General features: G+C 41.9%; 1 protein-coding gene and 1 non-coding gene across 2 annotated transcripts; both read right to left on the reverse strand.

Moving 5' to 3' along the window:
• Positions 1-8,215: 8,215 nt before the first annotated feature.
• LOC131231206 (uncharacterized) lies at positions 8,216-8,660 on the reverse strand. Its single transcript, XM_058227320.1, has 2 exons — positions 8,507-8,660; positions 8,216-8,434 (listed from the first exon to the last, which is right to left on the reverse strand). Exons 1-2 carry the CDS (start codon positions 8,643-8,645, stop codon positions 8,241-8,243), a joined length of 333 nt encoding a protein of 110 aa, XP_058083303.1. The 5' UTR covers positions 8,646-8,660; the 3' UTR covers positions 8,216-8,240.
• A 5,221-nt stretch (positions 8,661-13,881) lies between these two features.
• Positions 13,882-13,988, reverse strand: LOC131232146 (small nucleolar RNA R71). The gene has a single exon (XR_009164756.1). It is a non-coding gene; the product is annotated as a small nucleolar RNA R71 (small nucleolar RNA).
• Positions 13,989-14,249: the final 261 nt, after the last annotated feature.

Below are 14,249 nucleotides of genomic sequence, written 5' to 3' on the forward strand. Positions count from 1 at the left end.
CGTTTAGCTGAATGACCCAGCTTCTCTAAGTGGTCCCATTCATTGATCTGAGACATTTATCATGTGGCCCAAGATCCCAGGAGTCCATCCATGCCATCCGATCGCAACCATGCAAGCCAGATCTTAAGCTCTATATGTAAGCTCTCTCGATCAGAGCAAATACTCGTAATTAATCCCGTGATTAGTTGGCGCATCCGAACCCTCTAGAAGGAGGTTAATAGAGTGTATAAGAAGGTTGCCTTTTAGGGCATCCCTTACTAAAAATAACAACTAATAAAGAGAAAGTTAGAAAGCGTCATTTTTCTTACCACATTGGGTTGGGTTGTGACTCGGAGCGGGTCTTGTGTCTGGACCTAGTTCAAGTGAGTTGGGTGCGGTCTAGTCAAGACCAGATGTTGTTTGGATGTGATTAGGAGAAGCAGAGAAAATATTAAGAGAGGAGAGAAAGAAGCATTTGAGAGGAGAAGAAGATCGAAAGGCCAAAGAAAGAAAGGGCTGAGTGGTTACTGACGAATTGGGTAGACTCAAGGCCGAGTTAGGGCCTAGTCTATGCAGACCTTGCTGGTCAAGTTAGGAAGAGAAGGATAGAAGAAGGAAGAAGAGGAGAAACAACAAGAGAGAAAGAGGAGGCCATTGGTTACGTTGATCGGGTTGCACTGACTTTGACTCACCTCAGTGAGTTGCAAATTGAGTTCGTTTTGGGATGGGTCTGAGTTGAGCCAGATTTTATAGACATTCCAGCAAAGGAAGAAGGGAAAGAGGGAGTGTCTCTTTCCTTGCCACACCACAACGAGTCGTGCCAAATCCTGACTCAATCTGAGTCTTTCCCAGAGAACATATGAAAAAGAAGAGAGAGGGCAGCCCATTTGTTGCCACAACTGAGTCATTCGACTCTGCTCAAATCACGACAAGTTGGGTCGAGATCATCAAGTCCAGTTGCTGAACATTAACAATATAGAAGCAGGAGAAGGAAGGAAAGGGAGAAAAAGAAAGAAAACAAAAAGGGGGGAGAGAGAGAGAGTTAAGCCGAGTTGTAAGACTCGTATCCTAGTCTGTACTATTCCGTCGACTCCCGTGATTATTCCCGTCGAATTTCAGTAACCTGCGACCTATAATCGACGTTTGCACGCGATCTTAAGTCATATCTTATAAATTTGAGTCAGCTTAATCTGAGTCCCATACCATTGTGATCGCACCGTCGCCGCGGTTCCAACGCCGCGTCTCGTGCGCCAATCCGACACTTAGATCATAAAATGTGGACTGTACATTATAATGGCCGTGGACCACATATTACGGGACCCACCTACTCCATGTGGCACTAATCCCTGGGAAATCATGAGAGTGATGACATCACCCTATTTATGCCACCCTACCCTAGCTATAGCCACCTTACCTTAGCTATGGCCACCCTACCTACCCCTAGCCCTTCTTACAAGCACTTATGGCTAGCCACCCTACCCCTAGCCCTTCTTACAAGCATTTATTACTAACCACCCTCTCTTACAAGTAATCATGGCCTACATAAGCTACTCTCTCTCTCTCTCTTTATAACTCTCTCTCTCTCTCTCTCATTTCTCAAACCCACATTCCCAAGCAAGGAAAAATCCCACGTCCAAGCTCTTCCATGTGAGAGAAGAGTGAGTTGTGTGGCCCACTTTCCTCTTCCAAAATATTTTATCCAAGCCATCCACTTCTCATCTTCTATAATTAAAGTGAGACACAAGGAGATCAGCTTTCCAACGGACCAAGAAGATCGAACGGTAGGTGCTTATTAGGTTAGATTTTTCATGTTTTGATGATGGGCCAAGTGACGCCTACTGATTGATGGTATGGATCTCACTTTGGACCCTTGATGTGGTCCATGGACCACCTTGATCCTCTTGATTATTCCATGATGGGGCCATTCTCCATGGACCCCATCATGATGTTTATTTTCCTTGCATAAAAGACGTCATCTAGATCATCCATTTGGGTGGAAAGGAACCTCCACTGTTGATCTTTGATTTGGTAAGCCCACATGTATTGGGACTCACTTAATGTATGATTGAATGCGAGGGAGGGCTCATAATGGCAGAGCCCTCCATCACATGTGTCCCACTCACTCTCTCTCTCTCTCTCTTGTTTTCATTTCTTTTCATGTGATGATGTGGCCGTGTGGCCCACCCGGATGGACCCCACCATAAGGCATGTATTTTATCTAAGTGATCCATAGGTGGGGGCCCACTTATATGTGTTGTATCCACACCATCTGTGCATTTGGTGGCCCACCTGAGCAAGGCCCACCTTAAATGCATGTGTTATGGCCAAGTTGTCCAGTGTCTAGAGACGCTGGACGTGAAGTGAAACCAAATATAAGCTTGATTCAACAAGCTTTTGAGTGGACCACATGTGTAGGCCTCACCTTTATATATAAATTCAATCCACATCGTCCATTCCATTCTTCAGATCATTTTATGTGTTGAGCCAAAAAATGATGTTGATCCTAATTTCTGGTGGGCCATAGCATAACAAACTGTGATTTTTACCATTGAAAAATCGCTTGATGATTCTATACGCCAAAACCCCTTTAATATTGGGTTTGTTTGGCTTGTCTTGAGCCATAACGACTAATGGTTGGGCTGGATCCACTTGATGCGGGCCCCACCTGTGAAAAATCGCGAGAAAACTCTATTTAAAAAAAAATAAAAAAATTATTAAGCAGGCAGTGCATGCTGCTGCTGACGCAGCAACAGAACACTGCTGCATTTGATGGACGAGCTAAGACTTGGGTCCCAGTTGTGGGCTCCACCGTGATGTGTGCCAGGCAATCCACACCATGCATTTAATGCCCCTTAGGGCAGTGAGCCCCCCTTCCAAAAATCAGCCATATACGTTACTCAGGTGGCCCACATCAAAGGAAACAGTGATGATGAATGTCTGCCATTGAAACCCTTTTCAATGGCAGTGCATGCTGCTGCTGACGCAGCAACAGAACACTGCTGCATTTGACGGACGGGCTAAGACTTGGGTCCCAGTTGTGGGCTCCACCGTGATGTGTGCCAGGTAATCCACACCATGCATTTAATGCCCCTTAGGGCAGTGAGCCCCATTCCAAAAATCAGCCATATACGTTACTCAGGTGGCCCACATCAAAGGAAACAGTGATGATGAATGTCTGCCATTGAAACCCTTTTCTGGGTCACAGAAGCTTTGGATCATTATAAAATTTATTTTCCCTCTGCATTCAGGGACCATGTGACCTAATCAACGGGTTGGAATGCAAACAAATGTTATGGTGGGCCTCATGTGGAACCCACCATTAATGTATGTGTTTTACTCAGCCGTGGACGGTGGAAACCACCATGGTGTACGTGTTTTCACCACACCGTCCAGTGCTGGACGGTGGGACCCCAATGATGCATGTGTTCTCTCCATGCCGTCCATTTATATGGGACCCACCATGGTGCATGTGTTGCATCCAAACCGTCCAACTATTTTGAAAGCTCATTTCATGGTATGAGCTAAAGAATGAGTCAGATCCATGGTTCAAGTGGATCCCCACTGCTGAAAAATAGTGAGGACAGTGACATTCATCGTTTAAAACTTCTTAAGGGCCATGGTAGTTCCGATCGAGCTAATGTTTTTGCTCTCACTCCATCTATCTCCATGTTAACCTATGAATAGGTCGGATCCCAAAAATACATAACAGTGGGCCCTATAGGATTTTAATGGTGGAGATCATCGTTATCACTAGTACTTGGAGTGCGATCTAGTTGATCTTTTGAGGTGATTCATTTATATAAAAATTATATATTTTGATGCATTTGTGGCCCATTGTTGAGGCCCACCTTGATATTATAAGGCCCATTTGAGGAGACCCATCTTGATGCATTTGTGGCCGATTGTTGAGGCCCACTTTGATGTATATAAGACCCATTGTTTGAGGCCCATTTAATGTACTGGAGGCCCATGGGTCGAGGCTCAATGGGATGTATATAAGGCCCATTATAATGTGATTCCATCGTGGTTTATGTGTTGATGTTTAGGGTGGACTGTGCCTTGAGAGAAATGTTGGTTTGACGTCCACATTGTAAGATTAATGTTAGTTAGATGTCCCATATATAGGCCCATACTTGTTATGTGTTGGCCGTTTAGGCCCATCCTCCTTGGAAGGATAGTTCATCACCATATGATATGCTTAGTGTAATTCCATGACTCATGCCTATATGCATCATATGTATACTTGATAAGAGGAATGTTTGATCATAGCATAAGCCGGTTACGCTGAAACATCTACGAGACTCCTTATGAGACGGAGCGCTTCACATGATCACGCGGTACGGACAGGATTGCTGCATGACTGGACAGTGTGATTCATGCATCTCGCATTTGTGTGTCATGATCGTTGTATGCCCTAATGACATCAGGGTCGTGGCTCCACAGGCACATCATGGATGACTGTACCAGATACCGAAAATACTTTATTCTAGCACTGTGGGCACTCAGAATGTCCTTGAGTGAAAGTCCTAGAACCTTTTTAGTACCAGGAGTTACTCCAACATCTAGACCGAGTGGATACACGAGCGCCAGAGTGCCGAATACCAGTAGGTCGTGTCTCCCACTGTGTCATGGTTGGTTAGAAGGGGGTGTGGCCTTATCTGCCCGAGTGAGGGGGCTATAAGCTAGGCTGAGTTTGACCAGCTTGCAAATGAGTCTGCTATCGACGAGCCGGATAAGTATTGGTAGACTACTGGTCTAGCAGATAGTGACGTTTATTCCGCTCGTTGGGCTGTCCGGCTAGGGAGGCAGCAGTCAGTGTGGAGTGTACTAGACCCCGGTGATATCCCAGAGAGAACTGTACTGATATGTATACTTGATGAGGACTAGCATGCTTGCTCTGCATCTCGCATATGACATTTGACTACATATGCCCCGCATCGCATGGCCTTCGTATGGCCGATAGCATTTATATCTTGCATTACACAACTTTGGTACAGCCGATAGCATTCATGGACTTATCCGTATATTTTCGTATTACTCTGATATTATGTATACTTGGCACTTGCCTTGCGTACACACTTACACCACCCTCTAAGCTTTTGTAAGCTTATGCATGGCCGTTGCGTGCAGGTAGCGTTGGACAGCAGTAGCGCTAAGGCAGGAGTGTACATCTGACTATTTTGGAGTCTTTTAATCACCTTGTATTTCCCTTTTCACATTGTAGTTAAAGTTTTTGATATAGTAGATATGTGGTGATGTTGTTTTGTGACTTGGTTATGCTTGTGGTTATGCTCCATTGCAAAAAAAATTCATCCTGAAAATCGTCCTTATAGGATCCCAGGATCGAAATCTGGCGTGTGAGTGTGGGAATCTGAGAATGGGGTACTACGGAGGCTGTCGGCGCCGGATTCGGCGATCGAGAATTTTGTGAGCCCGGTTTCTGAGTTTGGGGCATGACAGAAGTTGGTATCAGAGCATAACTTAAGAATACCTAAGGATCATATCACATATCTGCTATGAACTTAAGATAAATAGGTCCTGAGCTTGAATAACTTAACAATTTTTCAACATAGACCCATAACGTTTATGCCTTCGAGAATTCTCAAGGCTGATAGGCCATTGTTCCTTCCTGTAGGACATGCTGCCTAGGAGAGCGTCCTGAGTGACTCCTGCTCTCCCGTGTGAGCCTGGCGTAGCCCCGACAGCACCCGTCATTGCAGAGCAGCTTCAGCAGATGCTGCAGACGATGACCGCTATCTTTTAGGGGTAAACCAGGCGTCCCACTGTTACGCCAGCTGTGGTTAAGCAGAAGCGTGTGAGTGCCCTTTTCAAGGACTTCCAACAGCATGATTCCAGCAAAGATATGGTGCTCAAAGGTGGAGAAGATATTCGACACCATGAGATGTATGACCCAACAGCGAGTCCCACACTACAAGAAATTTCACTTTTACCTACGAAATTTTTCGTAGGTAAATGATATTATTTCGTAGGCAAAGAATTTTACCTACGAAATATTTCGTCAGTAAATTCGTTGGTAAAAAGCCGTGGCTAAAGACTTTTACCGACGCAAAAATGTCATCGTTGGCAATGGTAAGACTTTTACCAACGAAATTAAAAACTTTGTTAAGACTTTTACCTACGAACGTTTTCGTAAGTAATAACTTTGTTAAAACTTTTACCTACGAACATTTTCGTAGCTAAAAACTTTGTTAAAACTTTCACCTATGAATTTTTTCATAGGTACAAATGGTGTTAGGACTTTTACCTACAAGCATTTTCGTAGCTACAAACTTTATTAAAACTTTTAGCTACGACATGTTTCGTAGGTACAAACTGTATTAAGATCTTTACCTACGAATGTTTCTGTAGCTTTAAACTTAGTTAAAACTTTTACCTACGAATTTATTCGTAGGTATAAACGGTGTTAAGACTTTTACCTACGAACGTTTTCGTAGCTACAAACTTTGTTAAAGCTTTTACCTATGACATGTTTCGTAGGTACAAACTGTATTAAAACTTTTACCTATGAACATTTTCGTAGCTAATAACTGTGTTAATACTTTTACCTACAAAATTTTGCGTAGGTACAAATGGTGTTAAGACTTTTACCTACGAAAGGTTTCGTAGGTACAAACTGTGTTAAGACTTTTTACCTATGAAATTTGACGTAGGTAAAACTATTGATGAAACTTTTACCTACGAAATGATTCGTAGGTAATAAAATGTGAATGAACCTTTTACCTACGAATAATTCGTAGGTAAAAATGTCGATGAGCTTTTACCTTAGGTAAAAGTCTCTCTTGTTTTTTTTTTTGCAAAAATTCTTGTTATACACCTGTTATAATATATTTCATTATATTCATATTTCCATTTTTCCAAACAAACATAAACTACATCCATTCAAACACAAATCACATCCATACATACACAAATAGTCTTATCCACATTACATTCATCCACGCACAAATACATATAAGTTTAACATTCGTATATAAAATAAATCATAAATAAAATATGACAAATCACAAAGATGAAGGCGGAGGTGGTGGGGCATCGATGGGTAAGCGTGCAGCGAGAACTTGTAATATCTCCTGCATCCGTCGCTCATGCTCCACCCGCATATCCTCCATCCTCCTCTCTTGCTCCTCCCTCTGCCTCTCCTGCTCCTCCTTCTACCTCTCATGCTCCTCCCTCTGCCTCGCCAGTTGGTCTTTGATCTCGTCGACGGCGCCCCGTAGGTGTTGAACCTCTTTCTCTGCGATATCAGCTCGGCGTATGGCACTCTCGCTAGCGACGGATCGGCTGGATGCAACTCTAGCGAGTTCCATGAGCTTGGCACCATGGCCAAGCCCACGCACATATCCAGAACCTGTGCCAAGCACCTCACTCGGGATCTCTGGTTCACTCCGCTGAGTACCATCGGGAGTGGGCTGATTGCGTATGGCGTCCATCGCCACCTGTGATGAAAACATGAATTTTCATAACAAATAATATTATTATAATTCAATGCAATTAAATTTTACAATGTAACAATTTTTTCCCAATTCTCTCTGGCTGTAGGATGTACCCAAGATCCCGTCGCTTGCCGACAATGAGTCTCTCTGTAGAAGTCTACTGGTCCGGGCTCCTGTCCAGTGATGGAATCTCGCTGCACAATCAAAATGACAATAGAGCTAATATAAATGCATGGAAAAATATATTAACTTAATAATAACCAGTAACTTCTTACCATGTCGCGATGAAGTTGTACAAATGAATTTGAACCAGCTATGTGGTTCACTTCCAACTTTCCCTTGTTCCCAGAATTTATTTTGCTCCTCTTCTAAACACATTATTCATAATATATTATTATTAATTACGAATTTAATTGTTACCTTAAGATATCGTAAATATGTAAATATTACCTGAAAAGACTCAGACAAAAATCTCTCACAGAGTATCCGCCAATCGTCAATGGTCACGTGCGGCGGTGCGGTTAATACGGCCTCCTCGAGGCTCCTGCACCGCTTGTACCGCTGGTGTAAATCACTGCGGTACTCCTTAAACCGCTCCTTGATTATGTCGTCGACGTCATGGGAAATGTATGGAACACTCAAATCCAAGACAAATTTATTCTGTAATTTTGTAAATAATGGATTAAGGTAATAAACTTATTAAGAAAATAACTTAACCATAAATGAAATTTTACAAAATAAAATTTAATTTACTAAATTTTACCGTAAGGCGCTGACGGATGTGCTGCCGCACATCATCTGTCACGTCTACTCAATAGGGGTGGTGGTAGGGATCAGAGATCGACATAAGACACCGACCTCCGATGTAAACAACCTGGCATTCTCCCCAACAGGTCTAAGATAGTCCTGTGGAAACTCTACTGTTACCTTACCCTCACGCGTAAGTCTCTGTAAAGCTAACCCATGCGTGGGTCCACGTCCTCGTCGGCTGGTCGATGATGCTGTCACAAAAGAAATATGTAAGTCTATCGTATCAACAGAAGTCTTTAAAAGAAATATATGTCTAGACTTACATGCAGTGCTCGGTGTATGAACGATTGAGGGATCAGATGCCTGTGATGCAACATGTGACGGCGATGCTGTCTCCGCCGCATCACGGGTGGAAGGGGTAGATCCAGTGCCCGAACAACATCTCCCACCTGGTGCCATCATTGGATATGTGCGATGTACGAACTTGTAAATTTATACAATGTCAGTACAAGTGGAATATACTAAAACATTATACAAGTAGTGTTGATGGTAGAATGCATTTGTGCTTATGCTTAGAGAGATGATTAAAATATGATTAGATCATTATACTATAATGCACACAAAATATAATAAAAATGTAAATATATAACCTTTGGAAATTCCCATTATACATTGTCATTCTATATTAAATACACATATTTCGTTGTAATACGAAACAACTTTGAGGTAAACTATCCGAAGTACTCCCTGGTAAGTTATCGTACGCTGCAGAATTATATGTCAAGCTGTGTGAAGCACTCGACATTGTTACAGCCAACATGTCAGTCACAATAGGAGAAATTTGGTCTCTCGAGACTCCATTCAGATGCGCAAGTGACATAACTGCATCTTCCATATGAAGTTTTCCATGGTTATAATCCTTTGTCAGCTCCGAAATTTCTCTGAGATTGTTTAATTTGTCATCTGAGTCAGCGTCGATATATTCCTCCCTACGCTCATCGACCAGACTGGGTATCTCTTTGGCCCTACCAAAAGAAGATAGGGCCGAAAAGTCCATCCGTAACAGTTGATGAAGTATGTTACGTGCTTCCGCTACGCTCCGGTTTGAGGAGGATATGATCAGAAATTGACTCAACTGTAAATGTGGATTATAAATAAGTCAATTAAAGGAATAAATCATGACTTGTTATTTTCACGTATACATGTAATACACAAATTATTCGAATTGAAAAATAACATGTAAATTATGTGTACATTTAATAATCACCGTCTGTATCACTATCACTTGGGATTATTTCTTCATCACCATCACTATCATTGATCAGTATTTCCTCTTCATCGTCTGCAACGTCGTCATCAATGAAACCGCTATCATCTCTAACAATGTCATGTATTATTGAGGCATCAACATGATCAGGTGACACATCATCTTTGTCCAATTGCACCACATCAATATCAACATTTGAATCAGTCTATATATCCCTAAATGGCACGTCTTCTTGATATGCTTGTTCAACCCTAGACGTTTCATTTCTCCCATCCTCGTTATCTTCAACTTCTGGTACGGGAACGTCAAATACGTTCCTGGGCTTTATTTTCTGTACCACGTGCTAAGAGCCGCCTAACTTGGTGTCAGCGAGGTAAAATACTTGTTCAGCTTGGTTGGCGAGGATAAATGGGTCATCCTTAAACCACTTCCGAGATAAATTTACGCTCGTAAAGTAGTTGTCAGTCCGTATTCTCAACTTCTTATTTTCAATGTCCAACCAATCACATTTAAATAAATACACCCACTTTCTCATACAATAACTCAGCTCAATAATATCTGTCAAAACACCATAAAAGTTAATTTCTACCTCCTCATGTATTCCATTCACAACCACCCCACTATTTTGTGTGGTCCTATCTTCTCACGCTCTTTAGTGTGGAACCGAATCTCGTTTACAATACAACCTATATTTCTAGATACACGTCTATCAGGGCCACACGCCAGTGAGTAAAGTGCATCAAATGCATCCACAGAGTTGTTAGCGCGTAACGTCTTCATCTATTATCACGAACAAAATGTAATTATTTAGGAATTTTCTTAGGTTTAAATATTATGCAATATAACAAAATTCTAAGTGTGGTGAGATACAATGTGATATCTTACACGTTTTGCGAACTATTCTGGAAACTGATCTTGATGCATTCGATCATAATTTGTTGGGTATTGGGACTTCATCTCCTCGATGTGTTCGCTATACATAATTAGCATGTCATCAGCAAGAAACATCAAAATCATCGTATGCAGAGACACAATTATCGAGGAAAGACTAACTCTAAGTATGACTCTATTTCTTCACAGTTATGCAGCACTGTTGAGGGTCAAATATTGTATATCAGACCCAGTTATTGCATGGATTTACAAGCATGATACCGTTTAATAGCCTGATTTAATCGTGTTTGTGATGCAGAGTGTATTTACAAGCATGAACTGAAAAAGGGTGCTTAAACCATGGATTTAACGCTCTGATGACACCCAAGGCAAGGGATGGACTCCAGGGGACCAAGATCGATGGAATTATGCACCAGGGATCCGAGGAAATCAGGCCATTCACGTTAAAGAGGCCCGAAATTGGTGAAAAATGCAAGATCACATAGTTCTCGCCAACTGATTGGCTCAAAACTTCATACATGGCCTGAGGGCCATAAATTAACCGTACATATCAAAATTTAGCCCTCGGATCACTATAGAAGCACCCCAACTGACAGATCAGCCCATAAACCATTAATTCTTGCCCGCCTGATATCTGGATATACTCCAATTTTGGTCTCAACCCATTAAATTAGATGGGAAAACAGATGGACGATGTGGATTTATCAAAAGAAGCAAGGTGGGTCCCACTTTACGCGTGTGTATGTGCACAACACACGTAAACCCGAGCCGCACCGAGCCAACAAACGCGGGTCAGCAGCGCTGACCCGCGTCTCCTTCCCAAATACGACAATTGCCGTTTCACGCGCAAAACGGACGGACGCTGTCCGTTTTTACGGACGCTAGTGGGCCCCACACATTGTCCCAGTAGACAATCCAAACCATCTATCGTGTAGAGGGCCTCGACTACTACAAAACCTTGCTGAACTTTTGGACTCATGCAAGCACACATGCGCGATACAGAGGCCACAAACAGGCGGTCCTGCGACGTTCAAAACGATTTTTGAAGTGATTTCTTCTCTGGGCCGCGTCAATGGACGTTCAAAACCCCCCATTATTGACTGAAATTTCGTTCTGAATCTAATGGACGGGGTGGATTTCTCTGAAATTACCTCTGTGGGGCCCACCGAACATGTCAGCGCCTCTGCGTACGCCTTACGCGCGTCCGGGAAAACCGGAAGTTACGGGAAGTTACGGGCCGCCGTCCGTGATCGGATCAGCGATCCAAACCGTCCATTTGATCATACAAGGGGTGCTTACACTCGCCACGCTGGCAGATTTCAAAGAGGGGAAGACTCCTCCTCTCAAACTGAGTCCAAACGTAATCAGTTAAGCGTTTCGTGTTGAGAAACAGAGTTCCGCAAGGAATCTGCCGCGAAGGATTTCGCAATCCGGCCAGGCCTCTCCTGCACAACCCCTGACACCTATAAAGAGAGAGAAGAAAGAGAAAAAAGGGAGGGCTGGAAGCTGGAACGTGAGAGGAAGAGAAGAGAAGTTTGAAGAGAAGTTTTTTTCTTTTTCTTTCCTTAAATTCTTTGCTGTTTTTTCTTTAAAATGATTTGCTTCCTTTTCTTTTGTTTAGTTATTTATTTTAGCCCATTCATGTGTGGCTAAACCCCTTAGCTAAGGCTAAGGGGTGAAGCTTGTGGCGTGATGGGAGCTCCTCCAGGTTTGATTTAAACCGAACTGATTGACTCTAGTTTGATTTAAGAAATTCTTTTAGTCATTAATGGTTTGTTGTGATTTAAATTACAGTAGATCTATGATGGCTTGAATAATTCCTTTCCTTTTATTTTGATGTTCGGAAACCCTGTTGTTCGCCATCGTCTTATAGACATGGTTGGATGATGGAATCCTTCCTAACACTCATACATCTTTTAGTTGGTTATGGATTGGTCTAAGTTCTGTTGTTTACCTTGTCTCTTAGGCATGGATTTGTGATGGAATTATACCTAATTCTTATACCTTTCATCTCTTGAAAACCATATCGAGTAAGTTCAGTATAATATCCATGAAGCAGGCATAAGATCTCCCTGATCTCTACAAGTGGATCCTCTGAATCCCTAGTTCCCTTTCTCTGAATTCTTTAAGTTTAGATTAATATTTCACCATTATTCCTCAAATCACAATTGGTTTAGATTTCATCTTAGCCTAGTTCTAAATCTGGTTATTTTCAGATAACGTACAGGTTTCAGTCCCTGTGGATTCGACCTCGGTCTTACCGAGTTTATTACTACACACAACCCTGCACTTGGGGTGTGAACAAGTTTTTGGCGCCGTTGCTGGGGATTGACGGCTACATTTCCTGAAGATAACTGGTTTTAGGATTAGTTTAAGATTAGGACTTTTCTGATTTTTAGGATTTATTTTAGAATTTTCTAATTCCAGGTTTTCCTTTAATTTTTAGAAATCTTCTATTTAAATAACTTTCTATTTTTAGATAGTTTTCCTTTTTTTAGAAACTGACCCAACTTTCTTATTTTGTAGGATTTTGAGATAGGTTCCTAAATTGGTAATTTCTCTCTTCCTTACTATTTCTAGATTAGGATTCCTTTTTAGTAAGTTTCTAATTCTAACTCTTTTAGAATCTAATTTTGTTTCCTATTTTATTTTTAGAAATTTTCTATTTTAAGACTTTCTGTTTAGAAACTAACTTTCCTATTTTGTAGGCTTATTAGAAATTTCTAATTCGGTACGCTCTTTCTAAACTTCTACTTTCTAATTTAGGAATTCTTCCTTGTTTCTTTTTATTTCTATATTTCTCTTCTTAGGAATTTTATAGGCTTGCTATTCTTAGAAACTAACTTGTTTTGTTCTATTTTGTAGGTTTCAATTTAGGGACTCCAATTTGGTAACTTCCTTCTAACCCTCTTTCTCTTTTTAGATTTTTATTTCCCTTCTTAGGATTAGGTTTAGAATTTGATTGAGGGCTGCGAGTGTTTCATGCCCAAGTAGGCTTGTGACAATACTCGACGTCTCTTGACTGAAGGAGGATTAGTTGAGGGGTTAACTGTCCATCGTAGGACTAGACACCGCTCGAAATCCCCTGAGTTAATTGAGGATATGGCTGGAAATCAACCTCTTCTACCCCAACCTAGGGAAGAAGATCTCCAGGATGAGAATGAGGTGCATCAAGCACCCCTGCCTCGTACCTTACAAGATTACTTATAACCGGCGGGGGTGAGTACGCCCTCATGCATGGTTTTTCCTGAGAATGAAGGATACATGGATATCAAGCCAGGGGTGATCCAACTCCTCCCTAAATTTTATGGGCTTGAGTCAGAGAATCCTTACTTACATTTAAAAGAATTTGACGAGATCATAGCTACCTTATACTTTCTTAACGTGTCTGATGACACGGTCAGGTTGAAACTCTTTCCCTTTTCTTTGAAAGAGAAAGGCAAGACGTGGTTACATTTACTATGTCGTCGATCAATTGGCAGATGGAATGACATGACAAGGGAGTTCATTAAGAAGTTTTTCCCATACCATAAGACGAACACCCTAAGAAAGTCGATCATGAACTTCGCCCAAAGGGAAGATGAAACATTCTTCCAATGTTGGGAGCGGTTCAAGGATCTTGTCGGTTCATGCCCACAACATGGTTTTGAAACGTGGCGCATCACAAACTTTTTCTATGATGGACTGACATCTCCCATGCGCTAATTAGTCGAGACGATGTGTAATGGGGAGTTTATGAATAAAGGAGTCGATGAAGTGTGGGATTACTTTGATAAACTTGCTGAGAACACACAAACATGGGATATCTCCCCTAAACCTAGTACTACGTCTAGGCCGACTCACTCCAAGGAAAGGGGTGGAATGTATCTCCTGAGAAAAGACGATGATATTAATGCTAAGGTAACTAA

This window comes from Magnolia sinica, chromosome 17 (assembly GCF_029962835.1).
Source record: "Magnolia sinica isolate HGM2019 chromosome 17, MsV1, whole genome shotgun sequence".
In the NCBI taxonomy this organism is placed as follows: Eukaryota; Viridiplantae; Streptophyta; class Magnoliopsida; order Magnoliales; family Magnoliaceae; genus Magnolia; species Magnolia sinica.

Excerpts from the sequence above, each read along its gene's own strand:
- LOC131231206 (XM_058227320.1), bottom strand. The coding sequence starts at position 8,645 with ATGATGGCACCAGGTGGGAGATGTTGTTCGGGCACTGGATCTACCCCT. Across the intron at positions 8,435-8,506 it reads TCATACACCGAGCACTGCAT|CATCATCGACCAGCCGACGA; the intron begins GTAAGTCTAGAC and ends CTTTTGTGACAG.